At 36.7% G+C, this 22,320-nt stretch overlaps 2 protein-coding genes across 3 annotated transcripts; both read left to right on the top strand.

Moving 5' to 3' along the window:
- On the top strand, positions 1–902 carry LOC108485991 (NDR1/HIN1-like protein 10). Of its 2 annotated transcripts, XM_053030174.1 has the most exons (2): positions 22–146; positions 352–902. In XM_053030174.1, exons 1-2 carry the CDS (start codon positions 32–34, stop codon positions 726–728), a joined length of 492 nt encoding a protein of 163 aa, XP_052886134.1. In that variant the 5' UTR covers positions 22–31; the 3' UTR covers positions 729–902. The 2 variants fall into 2 exon arrangements, with proteins under 2 accessions (XP_017645311.1, XP_052886134.1); XM_017789822.2 differs by having other exon boundaries at positions 1–902.
- A 537-nt stretch (positions 903–1,439) lies between these two features.
- LOC108484955 (protein NDR1-like) lies at positions 1,440–2,287 on the top strand. The gene has a single exon (XM_017788831.2). The coding sequence runs from the start codon at positions 1,492–1,494 to the stop codon at positions 2,035–2,037; it is 546 nt and encodes a 181-aa protein (XP_017644320.1). The 5' UTR covers positions 1,440–1,491; the 3' UTR covers positions 2,038–2,287.
- Positions 2,288–22,320: the final 20,033 nt, after the last annotated feature.

Here is a 22,320-nt window from a genome sequence, read left to right as displayed (position 1 = left end):
ATCCAAACACAAACAGTTCCATTATTGTCGAATGTCATCACCCAACATCTACCTGCGAAATCTTCCAAAAAAATATGTGCGGTTCCAAGAAGCAGGCATCCGAACACATCAAACGACAGCACACCATTCCATACTACGCGAAACGGGTTCGTGATAGCTGCACAACTAGGGTGACCAAAATACTATGTGCCATATTTTTATGTCTTATTTTAGTTGTTGGTGTTGTTTTCTTCATTTTATGGCTCAGTTTACGCCCTCATCGTCCAAGGTTTTATATTATAGACTTTAGTATTCCTGGTTTGAATCAACACTCAGAGTTTGAGAATGCTCAAATAACATTGAATGTCACAGCCAGGAACCCCAACCAGCACATTGGAATCTATTACATGTCCATGGTGGGTTCAATTTTTTACGAAGATCAAAACATGGGGTCATCTCCATTGATGGACCCGTTTTACCAGGAACCAAAGACAACTACAATCGTGTACCATACATTCAATGTGGCCACATTGACGGTAAACAGCCGACGGTGGAAGGAGTTTATGGATAACAGGCAACAAGGGACGGTGGTTTTTCGTATAGATATAATGGCAGTGATCCGATTTAAGGTTTCTACATGGGGTAGTAAACACCATAAGATGCATGCCAATTGTGATGTTGCAGTTGGTCAAGATGGATCGATCTTGCCAGCTTGGAAGAACAAAAAATGTCCAGTTTATTTCACTTGATTCTTGCACACATACATATATTTATGTCTTTCTTGTTTTCTTAATTTTTATTTTGATTTATTGAAAGGGAAAGTGTAGTTCCATTGTTGTATAATCATATTCTTATTTGATTTGATTAAATTTTATTGTAACATTATTAATTATGCTTTATGATTGATGGTGATTTTTTTTTAATATTTCAAGTTATATTCGGATGGGACAAAAATAAAACTGTTAATTCCGTTCTTATTTATAGAATCATTTTATGAATTGAGTTGATTACACGAGTCAACTCGAAATTAATTCAACTGTGAAATTATTAAAATACTCTTACTTTAAAATAATTAATATTATTGTAAGGATATTTTTATCTTTTATATAAAATACAAATAAAACAATTAAAAAACACTATTTGAGATTTAAACTCAAGACTAACAGATACATATGAACAACCTTTATCACTCTACTAATAATAATTTATTGACATATTTTTGTAAATATAAAATATTTTCAATCACAAAGGTATCATCATTCTTAAAAAAGAAAGCTTCAAGGTAAACCCTTGTGTAACAATTAGTCTTTGAAGCTTACATGTCACATAAAGCAAAGTAACTCAAAAAGAAAAGAATACAATTGGTATCTCCCTAATGTACCTCCTTAATAACTTTATTCTCACTCAAACCACTGTTCCCTACACATAAACCAAATTCCATTACCAGGCTGATCAATCGATTCAATTCGTGTGGAAACCTGTGTTGTTGTTTTTTTATTCTCAAACAATAAAATGTGTGAGACCAAAAACTTCTACTTTTGGATTCTTCAAATTCTTGGCCTGTTAGGCATCCTTGTTCTTTGTCTATGGCTAGCATTGCGTCCGGGAAGCCCCCATTTTACGATCACGAATTTTTCGGTCCCTGCGGTAAATGATAGCAATACATCTGATCATGGGATCATTCAATACCAACTTGATATCAAGAATCCGAACAAAGACTCAGGTATTTACTACGATGATATCTTGCTAATCTTTTATCACGGGGTGAATATAGTGGGGAACAATACTATCCCTTCATTTACTGAAGGGAAGAATCGAAGTCATCAAGTGCTCAACCATTTCGATGTTGACAACCCCTTTTGGGCAGCTCTTCGTAGTGCAATACTGAATGCAACAGCTGAACTAAGAGTGGATTTATCAACTAAGGTCAGATATAAAACATGGCTAATAAAGAGTAGGCACCATGGGTTACACAAGGAAGGAAACATACCCATTGGTAAAGATGGCAAGATATCCAACAACAAGAAGAAAGTTAAACTTCGGGATGCATCAAAATGATTCAAAACTTGGGCCTATTAGTACCTTACCTCGGGTTTCTTCATGTATGTCTCTTCTTTTTAATGTGTATTCACGAGTTTCCCAATATACAAAGTTTACATAGGTTGATGAATTTAGGTGTTTTGAATGTAATCATCAAACGCAGACATGCAAATAAAACAATATTCTTTTTTTTTTTTCTGTCAACATGTACCCGACCTTAAATGTAATACTAATATACAAGATTCTTCTTTGTTTATTCCAAAAGAAATGTTTGGAATTTTTACAGCTAATTTTTCTTACAAATTGGAAAAAGTATAATGAAGCGGTGTAATAAGTATTATATTTATTTATATAATTAATTTTTATTTTTATTATATTTTATATTACTTTCAACCCGTTTACTAGCAATGTATCATACAACCTAATATAATAAATCGGCTAGATAACCTTTTTTTTTTTTTTTAACTCATCTAAAGTCTTACAACAACCGCATCACATTTATTGATGATGTTAGAACTTATTTTCTACTTTCAACACAAGAATATGCCAAAATTCCATTAGATGTTGGATTCCCTATATAAGGATAGAGTCACCGTATGTTGCGCTGCAATGAGGGGTTAGTTTCCGTGTTTCTTCAGCGACTTATTTCGTAAGAAGAATCAATTAATTGATATTACACTCTTCATAGTCCACATTACTCATCTAAGTTTGGAGATCTGGCTTAAAATTTAAAAACGAATTTTAGTAAAAAATAGACATATTTAAAATAAGGTTTAGATTTCCGCTTTAATATTAAAATTAGCCTCAGTAGATTTTATACTTTTGTAACATATTTTTATATTAAGCTTTTAATAAAATTTTAAAATATAAAATATATTAAGTTGTTTAAATTTAAATTTTTAATAAAATAAAAATTATTTAAATATTAAATCAAAAAAAATCTTTTTTAAAAAAGTAACACTTGCGGCCTGAAACGAGTTTGAGTTAATCATCTATAATAATAGACGAGTTTGGGTAAACCTTTGAATTTATATTTCAGATTTGATCGAACTTCAACAAATATAAAATGTATCAATATCATATATAAACCCTGCTCGAACACGACCTATACACACCTAGTTGATATCTTACACCTCGTTAAAGAGCTTCACTTTTACGCTCGTAGATTTAAAAACATTTCATTCTTGATATTATTAAAAAGAAAATATCCTCTCTTAAATAGAGATTTACCATGTTTACGCTTGGAAATGACAAAAAAAGAAAAGAGGGACTAATTTGGAGGGATTTTTTTAAAGAGAATTTCATTAATCCATTCCATTAATGGGATTATACGATTCGGGAAAAAAAATAATACACACCTATCGTAAGCAATAAAGAACAAACTCCATCTACACAATAAAAATTTCAGTCTCAATATCAATGGAATATTATGACATTTGATAATTTGTTCTCTCATAACTCAAGCATGACATATTTAGAGTGATTACAAGCACTTAATATAATAAGAAAATCAACCCCAAATAGTCTAAAATGATGAAAAAAATTAGCAAAAGAACTGAGCATATACCAAACTAGAAAGGACAGACGATAAGACTATCCCTAAAATCATTTGCAAAAGCAAGATTACATGCATAAGTAAGACTAAAAAAATGTTATAAAAACAGACATAAACTTCTAAAAGTGAAGGATTGTTAAATAGTGGAAAGCAAACAAAAAAAAGATATTAAAACTTAAGACAACACAAGTAGATTACACAAGTTCAAACCAACTTGTAAAATAATTTATTATTCTGAAATACTCTCTAAACAGAAACAGATTAAGAAGCCGACGGCGAGCTATCTACTTTCTAAGAAAAACTACTAATGATTAATAAAATTTTAATAACGATAGATATCATCATCTATCCATCTTGTAGAACTTCTTTAAAGATAAATATTTATTTAATTAACATTCCATTTAAGCTAAATTCCGGCTAATTGCTTCACTTGTCACGTCTGTCATAAGTCTTGCTAGCGAAAGTTTCCACAACAATATTAGTCACTTCCTGAAAATAAAAAAGCATGTCCTCAAGTTGAAAATCGAGATAGGCTACTCCAAATTGCACCTATATTTCCCAAGTCGAATCCTCTACTAAAAGCACATATCATTGAACCAAAATTTCCAAGTGTCAATGATTAAGACGGGAACACAACACTCCACATGGAGTTCCAATTACCTTGTCATCGTCAATTGCAACTTAGTAAACGGTATATTCCTATGTTATAATTTTAACAAAATGTAATATTTTAAAATTTGATTGTTGGGAATATAATTATTAAAAAGATTATTTTACAATATTTAGTATACGTTAGAAGATATTAATTAAAATTTTAGAAAAATTATATTATCAGGCTTAGTTCATTTTTTTTAAATGTAATAATTATTTATGAATTTACCTTTATTAAATAAAAGATTATATTTATGTATTTACTTTTCTAAGTATAATAGTGCATATAAAAATTAAATATATAGAAATTGAGCAATAGAAAAATCAAGTGGGAGGAAGAAGTAAATAATTTTTTTTTAATAGACTAATACTCAAAACAATATAAAATAGAGTTAATTTTGTTTTAATATGTTAGTATCTTAAGACTGCAACTATTTTTTTTAAAAATAAGACTAAGTCCTAGGGAGATTTGTTAGCTTGTTAGTAGGAGTAGGAGTTGTTAGCTTGTTAGTTGGAGTAGCAATTTGAATTTTTGTTAAGGTTGTTACTTGAGACTTTTATATAAGGGCTACATTGATAATGAATTAAATCATCCCTCATTTCATCTTGTAACACCCGAACCGAGACCATCGCCGTGTCGGACACGAGGGTTAACAAGCCAAATCCACATATTTCTCCCACCAATTTGACATTTCCAGACAAGCTGGAAATCTGCGTCACTGTCGCCTTAAAAATCATATCTCGAGTTTCAAAACTCGGAAACTGATTCCGTAAATTTTCCCTGAATTTAGGCTCATATATCCATCCATGGATTTATTTCTAGAATTTTTGGTCGGGCCAATTGGTACAGTTTATTAGTTAAAGTCACCTATGTTACAGGGATCGACTGCTCTGACCTTCGCGCGTTACAACTTGAATATCTCTCTGTACAGGGCTTTAATACTGGTGCTGTTTGTTTCTAATGAAACTAGACTCAAAATGGAATCTGTACATATAAGGCATGACTCCTAATTCTTTCTGGATAATTTATAGTAAATTTTTAAAGTTGCGACAGGGGACCCAGAAACCGTTCTGGCCCTGTCTCACAATAGCTTTAATATCTCTTAACATGTAACTCCTATGACCGTTTCGTTTCTTCCATATGAAAGTAGACTCATCAAGGTTCATTTACATAACTTATTCACTATTTTATACCATTCCTACAAATTTTGGTGATTTTTCAAAACCACACCACTGCTGCTGCCAGCATCTGTTTTCAAGGTAACCATTACCTATTTCATGATTTCCACAATTCAATTGGCCCTTTTTGCATACATAGCACAAAGTGTGATCATGATTAACCATTCCAATGGCTAATCCTTTCAAACAATTCCATACCCCATAATGATCATTATACAAACGATTATAGAATCATACTAAAAACGTATATAAGCCATTTTCGCATGGCTATCCAAGCTTACACAAAACCGAAAGGTACATGACCTTCAACATTAGGGTAGTCCTATACATGCCATTTCAAAATTCAACCAAAATTATACCAAAATGGAGGCTTTGATAGTGTAGATGACTTCGACTTTAATGATCCCGAATCCGATCGCTAACGAGCAAAATCTATAAAACAGAGAGCCAAAGCAACGGAGTAAGCATTTTTATGCTTAGTAAGTCTCAAGCAATAAAATCAGCTTTAACTAAAGCATTACATTCACATAGCCAAATGAATCATTTCATTAATACACATTCACATAATCATTCTTACTTCACACTTCATCATTATACACTTTCACAAGATATCAACCAATTCAATAGCTGAAAACTCGTTAGTCGATTGAGCGAAGGTTACTCAAACATATCGACTTTTCCGATGCACATATAAACATACCTTATTCTTTGGGCTTTTCGAGCGTACTAATTAAATTTATTACAGCAACCAACGCCACCTCCAGCCCAAGCTTCTTCGAATACAACCGGATATAACCACATGCACGAATGCCTTCGGGTCTTAGCCCGGATAGAACGACTTGCACAAATGCCTTCGGGTATTAGCCCGGATTTAACAACTTGCACGAATGCCTTCGGGTCTTAGCCCGGATGTAGTCACTAGCACAATTGCCTTCGGTCTTAACCGGATATAATTACTAGCATAAATGTCTCTGGACTTAGCCGGATATCATTCAATTGCTCATGCGCACACATACATCAATAATCATTACACATCCATGTTTCATTTTCACATACTAAGGCTCAAACACAAACATATCGCTAGCATAATCGCCTTCGGACTTAGCCGGGTATCATTCAAATACTCATACACATATATCAATACTCATTACACATCCATATTTCATTTCACATAATTGAATAGGATCATTTCTTGAGGACTTACCTCGGATGTTGTCGAACGGCTTTGACGGCTATTCGATCACTTTTCCTTCCCTTATCCAATTGTGGCCCTCTAAGCTCTTGAGCTAATTCAAACAAATTCAATTTATTAAAGTCTCGCTTGCTAGCCTTGGCCGAATACACATATCATTGACTTAACATCACATAACTAAGCACTTTAGTCAATTTTTTTTAATTACGCACACATTCGGCCTTAGCTCACAACAATGTACCCGATTACCTAAGTCAAGAATAGGCATCATTAAGCTTGCCTCTAACCGAATGCATGCACAATAATTCCCCTCATGTGGCCGATTATGCTTAGTCATACTTGCACAAAATCAACAATAAATTGCAAGATTTCCACATCATATGTGTACTAGGCCGAATGTACATGCAAATTTCACAACATTCTTCAACAAACTTCTTCTTTAAACAACATATTCATCACTTTCTTCATAATCAAAATATCATGTGCAATCATATATACACATATAGGTGCAAGGTCGAATTTTAAGGTATCCATAACCATCCAAAACACAAATTTTTAACTAACATGCAAGAAGCATAACCCATGCTCATGAATGCTTCATGGCCGAATACATCACAATCATGCCCCTTTCAACTTCGGTCATGGTTAAACAAAAAGAAAACTCAATGTCTTACTCAAGATTGCTACAAAGAAATTTCAAGAGTAGACAATCCATCATTGCATGCATCATTAGCAAGCTTCACATTTAGCATGCAATGGCTTTAACACAATAACAACCTTGGCTAAATACCATTTTCATGGCATAACAAGGATTTGAACCATGGCTAACATGCACATCAAGTAAGCAACCAAAACAAGCATGAATCTCATGACACCACCTCAAACATACCTTAATATTGATGCAAGTATAGCCAAATCTCCTTCTAGTTCTCTTCTAAACCAAGCATGAAGCAAAAATCCTCCCCTTTTTCCTTAGTATTTTCGGCCAAGAAGTGAAAATGGATGAACAAAATTTCTCCTTTCTTTTCCTCTACTCACGGCAACAAGGGGCATCCATGCTCATCTTTCTTTTTTTTGTTCATTTTTGATGCTAATTTTATTATATTCCTTCATACATAACTCACTAACCAAACATGTTGGAAACATGTTTTCCTTGCCCATCATACCCACCTTGGCTGGCCACTATAGTCAAATTTGGGAAATTTGACATGCAAGGACAACATTTCCTAGCATGCATCAATAGGCCACTTCAACATTTGCCTATCTCATTTCTAAGTTTTCTCACACAAGTCCTTTCTAGTGAAATTCACCTTTATAACACTAAATCAAATCATCAAAAATGTCACACACAATTTAACACATATCATAGGCATCACAATAAATTTTAAATTATTTTTATGCCTCGGTTTTGTGGTCCCGAAACCACATCCCGTCTAGGGTCAATTTTGGGCTGTCGCAACTCTCCCCCACTTAAGAAATTTTCATCCCCGAAAATCTTACCGGTAAATAGGGTTGGGTACCGCTCTTTCATAGAGTTCTCGGTTTCCCAAGTAGCTTCTTCTATCCCGTGTTTGAGCCATAACACTTTCACTAGCGGAACCCGCTTGTTTCGCAACTCTTTCACTTCACGTGCCAGGATACGAATCGGTTCTTCCTCATAACTCATATTGGCTTGAATTTCAACCTCTGGTGGACTAATCACGTGCGATGGATCAGATCTATAGCGTCGAAGCATCGAAACATGAAAGACATCGTGAATCTTTTCGAGTTCAAGGGGCAAAATCAGACGATATGCCACTGGACCGACTCGCTCGGATATCTCATATGGCCCAATGAACCTCGGGCTCAACTTGCCCTTGCGGCCGAATCTGAGTATCTTTTTTCAAGGTGAAACCTTGAGAAATACCTTGTCTCCAACCTGATATTCAATGTCTTTCCTTTTCAAATCCGCATACGACTTTTGGCGATCTGAAGTAGCCTTCAAACTTTCACGAATTACTCGAACTTTTTGCTCGGCATCCTTAACCAAATCAACCCCAAAGATTTTTCCTTCACTAAGTTCAGTCCAGAATAATGGGGTACGGCATTTACGACCGTATAAAGCCTCGTAAGGCGCCATCTTGATACTTGATTGAAAGCTATTGTTGTAAGCGAATTCAACCAAAGGTAAATACCGTTCCCATGAACCACTAAACTCAAGGATGCAACATCTCAACATATCCTCGAGTATTTGAATTATCCGTTCGGATTGACCATCGGTTTGGGGGTGAAAAGCAGTGCTAAAATGCAGCTTGGTACCCAAAGCTTCTTGCAACTTTTTCCAAAATCGTGAGGTAAATCTCGGATCTCTATCCGACACGATGGAAATAGGCACCCCGTGCAATCTCACAATCTGAGAAACGTACAGTTCGGCTAGTTTGTCCATTGAAAAGTCCGTACGTACGGGGACAAAGTGAGCCGACTTAGTCAATCTATCTACAACGACCCAAATCGCATCCTTCTTACTCACTGACAATGGCAGTCCGGATACAAAGTCTATTGTGACTCGATCCCATTTCCACTCGGGTATCGTGATCGGCTGAAGTAATCCTGAAGGCACTTGATGTTCCGCTTTCACTTGTTGACATATTAAACACCTCGAAACAAAGTCGGAGATGTCTCGTTTCATACCATGCCACCAAAATCGACGTTTCAATTCGTTGTACATCTTCGTACTCCCAGGGTGGATCGCCATTCGGCTACAATGGGCTTCGTTCAGTATTATCGAAATAAGTTCCGAATTCTTTGGAACACACAGACGACTCCTGAACCTCAAACAATCGTCATCATCGATCTAAAACTCCGATTCCTTGTTCTGAACACACTCGGCCCGTTTTGCAACCAACTCATCGTCGACCTTCTGAGCTTCACAAATTTGATGTATCAACAATGGTTTGGCTTTCAATTCAGCTACTAACACGTTGTCGGATCGAACGGACAAGTGCACATTCATCACTCGTAAAGCGAATAATGATTTACGACTCAAGGCATCCGCAATCACATTCGCCTTTCCCGGGTGATAGTCAATGACCAGCTCATAATCCTTTAACAGCTCAAGCCAATGTCTTTGTCGCAGATTTAAGTCTCTTTGAGTCATCAAATATTTGAGACTTTTGTGATCCGAATACACATGGCACTTCTCACCAAATAAGTAATGTCGCCAAATCTTTAAGGCGAATACGATGGCAGCCAATTCAAGATCATGGGTCGGATAATTTTTCTTGTGTGGCTTTAATTGCCTCGACGCGTAGGCCACAACTCGACCTTCTTGCATCAATACGCAACCTAACCCGAGTAGGGATGCGTCACTATAAATAACAAACTCTTTGCCCGTTTCGGGTTGCACTAGAATTGGGGCTTCAGTCAAATAAGTTTTCAGTTGATCGAAACTCTTCTGACATTTCTCCGTCCATTCGAACTTAACATCCTTTTGGAGTAAGCCGTCATTGGCGTGGCTATCGTTGAGAAACCTTTACAAATCGTCGGTAATAACCGCAAGCCCAAAAAGCTCCGAACCTCGGTAATATTTCTGGAGGCTTCCAGTTAAGTATGGCTGAAATTTTGTTCGAATTACTCGAATGCCCGATGCAGATATCACATGCCCCAAGAAGCTAACCTCTCTTAACCAGAACTCACACTTGCTGAACTTAGCATATAATTGCTTATCCCGTAGAATTTGCAGCACTAACCTCAGGTGTTCAGCATGTTCGGTCTCATTTCTTGAATAGACCAAGATGTCATCAATGAATACGACTACGAACCGATCTAAATATGGTCTAAAGATCCGATTCATCAAATCCATAAATACCGCAGGGGCATTAGTAAGTCCAAACGGCATCACTAGAAACTCGTAGTGACCATATCTCGTTCTGAAGGCAGTCTTGGGTACGTCCGAATCTCGAATTCATGAATCGATAATAGCCCGATCTCAAATCTATTTTCGAGAACACCGAGGCTCCTTCAGTTGATCGAACAAATCGTCGATCTGTGATAACGGATATTTGTTCTTTATCGTCGCTTTATTAAGTCGACGATAGTCGATCTGCAACCTCATGGTTCCATCCTTCTTTTCACAAACAACACCGGCGCACCCAAAGGCGAAAAACTCAAGGCGAGCAAAACCTCTATCCACCAATTCTTGTAATCGAGCTTTCAACTCTTTTAATTCCGTTGGTGCCATACGATACGAGCTATCGAAATTGAGTGGTACCAGGTGCCAATTCGATGCCAAATTCTATTTCCGACAGTGGTAAACCTAGCAATTCTTCAGGGAAAACATCCGGGTATTCACAAACCACGGGCACAGATTCGGGTTTCTTTTCTGACTCCTTGTCATCGAGCACATACGCAAGGTATGCTTCACACCCCTTTCTTACGTATTTCTGAGCCAACATTGCTGATATTACAGCTGGCAATCCCTTTAAGTCCGTAGACTCAACCCGAATTATCTCGTTATTCGCGCACCTCAGATCGATAGTCTTGCTTTTGCAATTTACAATCGCATCGTGCATGGTCAACCAATCCAAACCAAGAATAACGTCGAATTCATCGAACGGCAAAAGCATCAAGTCCGCCGGAAAACAAGAACCTCGGAACACTAGGGGACTTTTCTTGCACACTTTGTTGACAAGCATGTAATGACCCAAGGGTTTGACACCGAATTACAAACTCGATGACTCAATAGGCAAAGTCTTCTTTGGATGCTAAGGTTTCACATATATAAGAATGAGTAGAACCGGGTCAATCAAAGCAATCACATTAGTATCGAAAAGAGTGAAAGTACCGTAATGACATCTGGTGAGGCATCCTCGCGTCTGGCGTATAGCATAAGTCCTAGCAGAGCACGAGCCTCGGATCGATGGTAGCATCTCTAGATCCTCTCTGACCGCCACTAGCATTGCCCATATTTCTAGGTGGCCTACCTCGAGTTGTGGTAGCACCTGGGTTCCCACTTTGATTCGCATTTTGTTCAAACAATCTCGGGCAATCTTTAATAAAGTGGCCGGCTGACCCGCACTTGTAACAGGAGCGGTCATGGGATCTACAACTCCCCGAGTGCCATTTACCACAATACTGGCACTCCATTCGGTTTCGTCGACCATTCCCAACACCGGAGACCGAAGTGCTTCGTATACCCACCGGGGGTCGATCACGATCTCGTCTAAAAAGGCCCGAAGCGCCTCTAGACCGGCTCACATCTTCTCGAAATCTCTTCGATGCCTGTTGAAGAGACTTTCCCGAGGACCTTTTTCGAAATTCTCCAGTTCCCACATCAACTTTTTGTTTCTCCTTTCTAAGCTCTTCGGCTTTACAAGCTCGCTCAACAAGTACTACGAACTCTCGTATCTCGAGAATGCCAAGGAACATCCTTATATCATCATTCAGCCTATCCTCGAAGCGTTTACACATAATAGCTTCGGACGAAATGCATTCTCACGCGTACCGGCTAAGCCTCACAAACTTTCGTTCGTAGTCGGTAACTGACATAGAGCCTTGCTTAAGATCAAGAAATTCCCTTCACTTTTGGTCGATGAATCTCTGACTGATGTACCTTTTTTGGAACTCGGTTTGAAACAATTCCCAAGTCACTTGCTCCCTAGGCACCACAGAAGTCAGAGTACTCCACCAATAGTAGGCGGAATCGCGTAGCAAGGAGATGGTACACTTTAAGCACTCATCGGGTGTACAAGATAGCTCATCGAGCACCCGGATAGTGTTGTCCAACCAAAATTCAGCTTGCTCGGCATCGTCGCTATCCGTAGCCTTGAATTCGGTGGCCCCATGTTTACGAATTCATCATTGGGGCTTACTTGACCTTATTTGGTCGATTCTGGGAGGTATTGTAGGTCTTGAGGTTGCATTAGTCGGAAATGGAGGTTGTGGAACAGCCATGTTAGTTCGAATGTATTGGTTGAACCAATCATTCATCACACTATAAAAGGCTTGCCTAGCCTCATCATTTGGATTGTTGGCCATAGGTTGAGAGTCCGGCGCATTGTCCCTTGCGCGAGCAGCGCCACACTCTCCACATCATCAGCTATTGCTCGGTTGGGATCGGGATCCATTGCTATAAACAAACATAAATTCAAATTGTCAGAAATCTCCACACTATCAATTTATCACTTAATGGCATGTATAGCTAGACCCCAAACATATTACGGTAGTCCTAGAATCGACTAAACCGTAGCTCGGACACGAGGGGTTAACAAGCCAAATCCACATATTTCTCCCACCAATTTGACATTTCGGACAAGTGGAAATCTGCGTCCTTAATCGCCTTAAAATCATATCTCGAGTTTCAAAACTCGAAACCGATTTTGTAAATTTTCCACAATTTAGGCTCATATATCCATCCATGGATTTATTTCTAGAATTTTGGTCGGGCCAATTGGTACAGTTTATTAGGTAAATAATTTTTTTTTAATAGACTAATACTCAAAACAATATAAAATAGAGTTAATTTTGTTTTAATATGTTAGTATCTTAAGACTGCAACTATTTTTTTTAAAAATAAGACTAAGTCCTAGGGAGATTTGTTAGCTTGTTAGTAGGAGTAGGAGTTGTTAGCTTGTTAGTTGGAGTAGCAATTTGAATTTTTGTTAAGGTTGTTACTTGAGACTTTTATATAAGGGCTACATTGATAATGAATTAAATCATCCCCTCATTTCATCTTGTAACACCCCGAACCCGAGACCATCGCCGGTGTCGGACACGAGGGGTTAACAAGCCAAATCCACATATTTCTCCCACCAATTTGACATTTCCAGACAAGCTGGAAATCTGCGTCACTGTCGCCTTAAAAATCATATCTCGAGTTTCAAAACTCGGAAACTGATTCCGTAAATTTTCCCTGAATTTAGGCTCATATATCCATCCATGGATTTATTTCTAGAATTTTTGGTCGGGCCAATTGGTACAGTTTATTAGTTAAAGTCACCTATGTTACAGGGATCGACTGCTCTGACCTTCGCGCGTTACAACTTGAATATCTCTCTGTACAGGGCTTTAATACTGGTGCCGTTTGTTTCTAATGAAACTAGACTCAAAATGGAATCTGTACATATAAGGCATGACTCCTAATTCTTTCTGGATAATTTATAGTAAATTTTTAAAGTTGCGACAGGGGACCCAGAAACCGTTCTGGCCCTGTCTCACAATAGCTTTAATATCTCTTAACATGTAACTCCTATGACCGTTTCGTTTCTTCCATATGAAAGTAGACTCATCAAGGTTCATTTACATAACTTATTCACTATTTTATACCATTCCTACAAATTTTGGTGATTTTTCAAAACCACACCACTGCTGCTGCCAGCATCTGTTTTCAAGGTAACCATTACCTATTTCATGATTTCCACAATTCAATTGGCCCTTTTGCATACATAGCACAAAGTGTGATCATGATTAACCATTCCAATGGCTAATCCTTTCAAACAATTCCATACCCCATAATGATCATTATACAAACGATTATAGAATCATACTAAAAACGTATATAAGCCATTTTCGCATGGCTATCCAAGCTTACACAAAACCGAAAGGTACATGACCTTCAACATTAGGGTAGTCCTATACATGCCATTTCAAAATTCAACCAAAATTATACCAAAATGGAGGCTTTGATAGTGTAGATGACTTCGACTTTAATGATCCCGAATCCGATCGCTAACGAGCAAAATCTATAAAACAGAGAGCCAAAGCAACAGAGTAAGCATTTTTATGCTTAGTAAGTCTCAAGCAATAAAATCAGCTTTAACTAAAGCATTACATTCACATAGCCAAATGAATCATTTCATTAATACACATTCACATAATCATTCTTACTTCACACTTCATCATTATACACTTTCACAAGATATCAACCAATTCAATAGCTGAAAACTCGTTAGTCGATTGAGCGAAGGTTACTCAAACATATCGACTTTTCCGATGCACATATAAACATACCTTATTCTTTGGGCTTTTCGAGCGTACTAATTAAATTTATTACAGCAACCAACGCTCACCTCCAGCCCAAGCTTCTTCGGAATACAACCGGATATAACCACATGCACGAATGCCTTCGGGTCTTAGCCCGGATAGAACGACTTGCACAAATGCCTTCGGGTATTAGCTCGGATTTAACAACTTGCACGAATGCCTTGGTCTTAGCCGGATGTAGTCACTAGCACAATTGCCTTCGGGTCTTAACCCGGATATAATTACTAGCATAAATGTCTCTGGGACTTAGCCCGGATATCATTCAATTGCTCATGCGCACACATACATCAATAATCATTACACATCCATGTTTCATTTTCGTTACTAAGGCTCAAACACAAACATATCGCTAGCATAATCGCCTTCGGGACTTAGCCCGGGTATCATTCAAATACTCATACACACATATATCAATACTCATTACACATCCATATTTCATTTCACATAATTCGAATAGGATCATTTCTTGAGGACTTACCTCGGATGTTGTCGAACGGCTTTGACGGCTATTCGATCACTTTTTCCTTCCCCTTATCCAATTGTGGCCCTCTAAGCTCTTGAGCTAATTCAAACAAATTCAATTTATTAAAGTCTCGCTTGCTAGCCTTGGCCGAATACACATATCATTGACTTAACATCACATAACTAAGCACTTTAGTCAATTTTCTTTAATTACGCACACATTCGGCCTTAGCTCACAACAATGTACCCTATTACCTAAGTCAAGAATAGGCATCATTAAGCTTGCCTCTAACCGAATGCATGCACAATAATTCCCCTCATGTGGCCGATTATGCTTAGTCATACTTGCACAAAATCAACAATAAATTGCAAGATTTCCACACCATATGTGTACTAGGCCGAATGTACATGCAAATTTCACAACATTCTTCAACAAACTTCTTCTTTAAACAACATATTCATCACTTTCTTCATAATCAAAATATCATGTGCAATCATATATACACATATAGGTGCAAGGCCGAATTTTAAGGTATCCATAACCATCCAAAACACAAATTTTTAACTAACATGCAAGAAGCATAACCCATGCTCATGAATGCTTCATGGCCGAATACATCACAATCATGCCCTTTCAACTTCGGTCATGGTTAAACAAAAAGAAAACTCAATGTCTTACTCAAGATTGCTACAAAGAAATTTCAAGAGTAGACAATCCATCATTGCATGCATCATTAGCAAGCTTCACATTTAGCATGCAATGGCTTTAACACAATAACAACCTTGGCTAAATACCATTTTCATGGCATAACAAGGATTTGAACCATGGCTAACATGCACATCAAGTAAGCAACCAAAACAAGCATGAATCTCATGACACCACCTCAAACATACCTTAATATTGATGCAAGTATAGCCAAATCTCCTTCTAGTTCTCTTCTAAACCAAGCATGAAGCAAAAATCCTCCCCCTTTTTCCTTAGTATTTTCGGCCAAGAAGTGAAAATGGATGAACAAAAATTTCTCCTTTCTTTTTCCTCTACTCACGGCAACAAGGGGGCATCCATGCTCATCTTTCTTTTTTTTTTGTTCATTTTTTGATGCTAATTTTTATTATATTCCTTCATACATAACTCACTAACCAAACATGTTGGAAACATGTTTTCCCTTGCCCATCATACCCACCTTGGCTGGCCACTATAGTCAAATTTGGGAAATTTGACATGCAAGGACAACATTTCCTAGCATGCATCAATAGGCCACTTCAACATTTGCCTATCTCATTTCTAAGTTTTCTCACACAAGTCCTTTCTAGTGAAATTCACCTTTATAACACTAAATCAAATCATCAAAAATGTCACACACAATTTAACACATATCATAGGCATCACAATAAATTTTAAATTATTTTTATGCCTCGGTTTTGTGGTCCCGAAACCACATCCCGTCTAGGGTCAATTTTGGGCTGTCACACATCTTTTGTTCTATACTTCAATTAAGTCTTTGCTAAACCAACAGTGGTATTGAGAGCCATCTTGAGGGACTTGTCACTACAGCAAAACAGACTTTTAGCGGCGCTTTTTTTTAGCCTTTAGCGGCGCTTCTAAGCGTCACTTAAACTTTTTGTGGCGCTTTTGAAAACGCCGCAAAAAAGGCCACTATAGGCGGCGCCGCAAAAATTTGTGGCATTTATTAAAAAAAGCGCCGCTAAAAGTTGTGGCCTTTAGCGGCGTTTGAAAAAAAAAGCGCACGCCGCTAAAAGTCGTGGCCTTTAGCGGCGTTTGAAAAAAGCGCCGCTAGAAGTCGTGGCCTTTAGCGGCGTTTAAAAAAAAGCGCCGCTAAAAGTCGAGGCCTTTAGTGACGTTTGGAAAAAAAAGCGCCGCTAAAAGTCGTGGCCTTTCGCGGCGTTTGGGAAAAAAGCGCCGCTAAAAGTCACGGTCTTTAGCGGCGTTTTTCCCACAAACGCCGCTAATTTTGGCAGATTTGCAATACATTTTTTCCACCAATATTCAGGCCTTCCTGCATTAAAATCCAACCAAATACAACAAATATAGCATAAAATGCAGCCAAAATAGCAAATTTAGCATAAAAAAATACAACCAAAAATATTAATACTAAATAATACTTTAAATTTAACGAAAGATATATGATGTAATTAATAAAGTATGATTTAAAATATTCTTAGAATAATGTTAAACGTGACAAAGTTAAAAATATTCTTACAACGAGAAAACTAATGTCTAAGATGGCGGCTTTTGCGACTGTTGAAACATCTGCATCATCTGCTGAAGCTGTAGCTGGAGGTCATCGTACTTTTTCCTATGCTCTGCCTCCCTCTTGCCTTTTGCCTCCTTTCTCTTGCCTCCGCTCTAAGTTGTTCTTGGAGTTCTTCATATTTTCGTTGAACCTCGGCAATTTGCTCAACTGTGTTCGCTTGCATCCGAGCTATCGATCTCTTAACCTCGAACTTGACTTTAGCTTGACTTAGGAAGGCATGTATTCTTGGGGCCGGATCAAAATATTGGGTCGGGGTAACACGAGATCCTTGAAATCGAACCCGACCGTACCTTTCAGGACCCAAAACTTCAGTGATAATTCTATTATCAATGTTCTCAAGATTAACAGAACTATCAGTCGAAGTAGCCGCTTCATATTCCGCCTTCTTATCCTTTAGTTTCTCCTAAAAAATCAATTAAAAAGTTAGAAACGAAATATATAATAAAAAGGAATGCAACATAACATTATTTAAAACTACTAATGATGAATTGAATTAAACAATTATAATTAAACATTATAAATATTTAGAATAAATCAAATATTATTAAGTAAATATACCATAATTTCTCCACTTGGATGTCATAGGAGATTCATCTTTTTCCTATCGTAATCTCAAAAAGTCAAGGCGCCCAACTTTTGTCGATTTGATTTCCTACAATATAGTAGTAAAAATATTATTTAATATTAGAAAGTTATTAATATTTGAAAGAATTAATAAAATTTTAATACCTCGGCCTCATTCTGAAGCAAAACTTCTCGACCTGCGGTAATGCGTGAATTTTTGTTTTTGCCTCATGCTTATTCAACTCGCTCACGGTCCTACATAATGAAATTATTATTACGTATATAGTAAACACTATATATAAGAGTTTGGAAATCGTAATACCTCTCCTTTCTTTGAATTCCGAATCTATGACATCTTCCCATTGGTACCTCAAAGATTCCGTGGGACATTTCTCAATTTTTCCTCGAGGCTTATGTCTTTCTTAAAATATTGTTTTTTAAAATGCTTTTATTGTCTCTCCATTTTTACCCAATGTCTTCTTGATATAATCATCGGAGACCTCTAAAGCAAATCTATCCTAAAAAACACAAGTTTAGAATGTAAATATGAATGAAACTTAAACCAAAATATTATAAATTACATTCACATTTTGTTACCTTAATATTAGCGAGAGCCTGATTTTTGTTGCTATCGGGCATGTGATGCCATGATTAAGTAGTTGATGGGCAACATATTGGTATTTCGTGCTAAAATGCCAATATAGCCTGCTAAAAGTCGAGCTTCAGATCCAACAGTGGCCATAAGTATTTCTACTTACTTTGACACGGTCGGCGGGATCTAAGTCGTATAAATCACTAAGCGATTATAGTCCTCGAGCTCTGCGCGTCCCACCATTTTCAATTGAAAAATGATATACTATTATTATATTAAAATTTACAAATAAATTAATAATAAAGTCAACACATGTAAAATAAGCGTAACATTACTTTGAAATTCTTCAGGCTCGTCAAGTGTCTACGGCACATTCGAAGATCCAACAAGCTGTCATTGTTCACTATTTCCTTCTTCCGAATTTGGAGTATTCGGACAATACTTAAACCATGTAATCTTCTTCTCGCATTTTTCTGCAATACACATAAAATAGTTAAAGTTTTAGTAACAAATTACAACAATAATAGTACATATAAAATAGTCAAATTATATAACATGACCAAGATTAAAATTATAATATTACATATAATTAAAAAAACGTAAAATCTTACTACATCATTATTCGTAAATATCTTCATTTACATCATCTCGAACCTATTGATATTGTGTACTAGTACTAGGGATATTTTCATCTAAGTTTTGTTCTAGAAAAGGTAATGTTTCTGATCTTTCGACAATGTCATCTCTACTTCCATTACCCATGTCAAACAAGTCTCTAGGGGTGTTCCGGAGTACAACATACCAACCCTCATCAGTTGGATCTTTCGAATAAAAAACTTATTTCACTTGAGAGGAAAATACATATGGCTCGTCCATCAATTGTTGTCGATGTGAATCAAGCGAGAGAAATTCACCATTGTAAAACCAAATTGATCTTTTTAATTCCTCGGCGATATTAACATCAGCCCAATCACACGAAATAAGATAACTTTCCATACGCCATAGTAATCCAACTCAATAATGTCGGTAAGAAGTCCGTAATACTCCACATTACCCTCAACCGGATTACTATCCCTAGCGAGCATAACTTGTAATTGAAGAATTAACAACAACTCCACAATTTTGAGTTCTCCTTATTCTCTCGCGATACTTTGTATGAAATCTGTATCCATTGATGAGGAAGGCACTATATCTTTTTATTACTCTGTTCGGACCTTGGGAAAGCCATTTAATTTCGTCATTGGCGTCCTTCCCACTCCAAACCTCTGAATCGAAAGTAAATTAAATAATTATAAATGTATTATGTAAAACATTCTTATTTGATTAACTAAATTTAGCGATTATATGTAACTTATTAACTTTAGTTACATACCGTTTGACTTAACCATTCATGAAAAGATTACGTGAATAACTTATTAATCTCTCGATGTTGTAATCTTGAGGCGTGCACGAGATCTCAAAATTTGTTTGTACCCACTATATTAAAAACAAGTCTAATTGGTTAGAAGATAAACAAATCAAAACGACGAATATGTAAGACAATTTTATAACTTACTTGCGCAACGATTCAATTGAATCGTGGTGAAAAAGTACATATCGATGTGCCTGTATCCACGATATATCATCTAATTCTACAATTTCAACTTTGTCGATTGGTTCTCCATAACTTTGAAATAAATAAGTTTTGGCCAAGTCATGATCATTGAGCCCAGCATTTCTACTTGGTCTATTCAATCGTGTTTCAGCATCTTCTAAATATCTAGAACAGAAGGTCATGCACTCTTCTGCCAAGTAGCCTTCAGCAATTGATCCTTTTGGATAACGCTTATTGCGACAATATGACTTTAATTTGCTTAGGAACCTAAACACGATATACAATATGTAACGCCCCAAAAATTGGGCCTAGAAGAGTTGGGCTTTGAGTCTGGGATTCGGATAGAAGAAAACCTGAATAATTAAGAAGTTTTAATTATTATCGTTTAAGAAAGAATTTTTACTACTAGGAAATTCTTACTATATTTATTATTACGGATATTTTAAATTTTTATGAAAATTATTATTATTTATTGTATTATTGATATTTGAAATTTTATTATTAGATATATTTATAAAATTATTATTATTATTGGAAAGGAAAAAAATATTAGTTATAGCATACGATTTTCGGGATTTTTGGGTTTTGTGATTTTAGTAAATCTTGAAATTTTCATGTTCTAAATATTGGAATTATGTTTAAATGTGTTAGTAGACCTTTAGAAGGCCCAAGACTAAGCTAAACACGGTAAAATATCAAGGTGGGATTTTTAAGTGAATAGGAGATTTGGTTAAGTGGGCTTTTAAGAAGAAGCTGCGTAAGTTATGACACAAATAAGGCCTTGGTAAAGTGGCAAGGTGGCGCCACTAAGTTCCTAAAAAGTGGCGCTGGGAAGGAATTGGAGGTCCAGGTTCAAGTTGTAAGGTAGGCATATTGTTTTCTTTTTAATTTTAGGCATGTACTAGGCATGTGATCACACAAGTAAATTTCGACAAGGGCCTTAGAGAGATGGGCGATTGCTCTAATTTAATATTAGGGTTAGGTTCTTTTCTTTTCTATCTTGGAGAATTAGGGTTAGCCACTGAAAGCTTTCTTTCATCTTTTCGAATTCTCACAAAAGCCGAAAACACAAGTCTATTTCTCATTGTGCGAATTTTCTTCTTCTCTTTTCCTCCATGTTTTCTCTTCCTTTATGCTTTTCCTTCTAGTCAAACCTTGACCATCTTATTCACCTTCTTTGTCGATCCCATCTTCCATTAAACCTTCATCACCAATCGCCATTAAAAGGTCGAAATCTCGAAAACTCACTACTTGTGCCGATTTCTCCAAAGCCAAACCCTTCAGTATTTTTGTTCCTTGTGATCAACATTCATCTTCTCTAAACCCTTAATATCTGTCGGCAACGTTACTCCAAGGTTATAGCCTCAAACCATCATCTTCTTCATCACCTAAAAAGCCGAAATACCATAGATTTAGGGACTTATAGCCGAAACTTTAGATCTTCTAGATTCGAGTTCTACCATCATTTAGAGGATAAATCTATATCAGATCTGCGTAGAAATCAAAGAGGAACAAGTGGTAAGTGCTCATCACTTCAGATCTAGACTTATTTTACAACTTGAAAAAGCCAAGTCCCAAAATCTAGGGAGGTCATCGATTTGGGCATATGGCTCTAAGGGTCTTTAACGATGTTTTCTTTAGGTGACTAGAGTCTTCTTAAGCATTGAATCTAAGGCGTGGTTCATTGGAGCAATCGGATTCGGAGCTAACTATCGATTTTGGCAAAAATGTAAGGTTTCAAAGGTTTTTAGGGATATGGTTCGATCATGGATAAGTAAGTTTTGGGGGTTTAGTGATTATGGTTTGTAAATAAGAACTGTGCTAATAAATTGTAGGACATCGAAAGGGATCTCAGAAGCAATCGTCGCGAATCAGGTGTGTAAACGACACCCACTCATAGACTAGATCGGTAAAAGCGAAAAGTTGAAAAGCGGCATTTATGAACTTCTGACGTCTGAGCACTTGTGAGGTGGTTTGGTTGTTAATTTTGATAATCGCAAGCGAGAATGATTGCGAGTCGTAATTCGTGCACTTCGGTATATTTGGGTTTAATGGGCGAAAATAGGTTAGTGGGCCAACAGGCCGATTCGATAAAAAGCTTGGTAAGTGCTTACATTAATGTGTTAATGGTTAGAATATGTATGTAAACTCTAGAATAGTAAATTTTATTAAACTACCCTAAGTATGAAAATTACCGTTTTACCCCTAGGTGCTAAA

Source organism: Gossypium arboreum, chromosome 6 (assembly GCF_025698485.1).
Source record: "Gossypium arboreum isolate Shixiya-1 chromosome 6, ASM2569848v2, whole genome shotgun sequence".
In the NCBI taxonomy this organism is placed as follows: domain Eukaryota; kingdom Viridiplantae; phylum Streptophyta; class Magnoliopsida; order Malvales; family Malvaceae; genus Gossypium; species Gossypium arboreum.
Note: the sequence above shows the minus strand (reverse complement) of the source record. Positions and strands in the feature narration are given on the sequence as shown.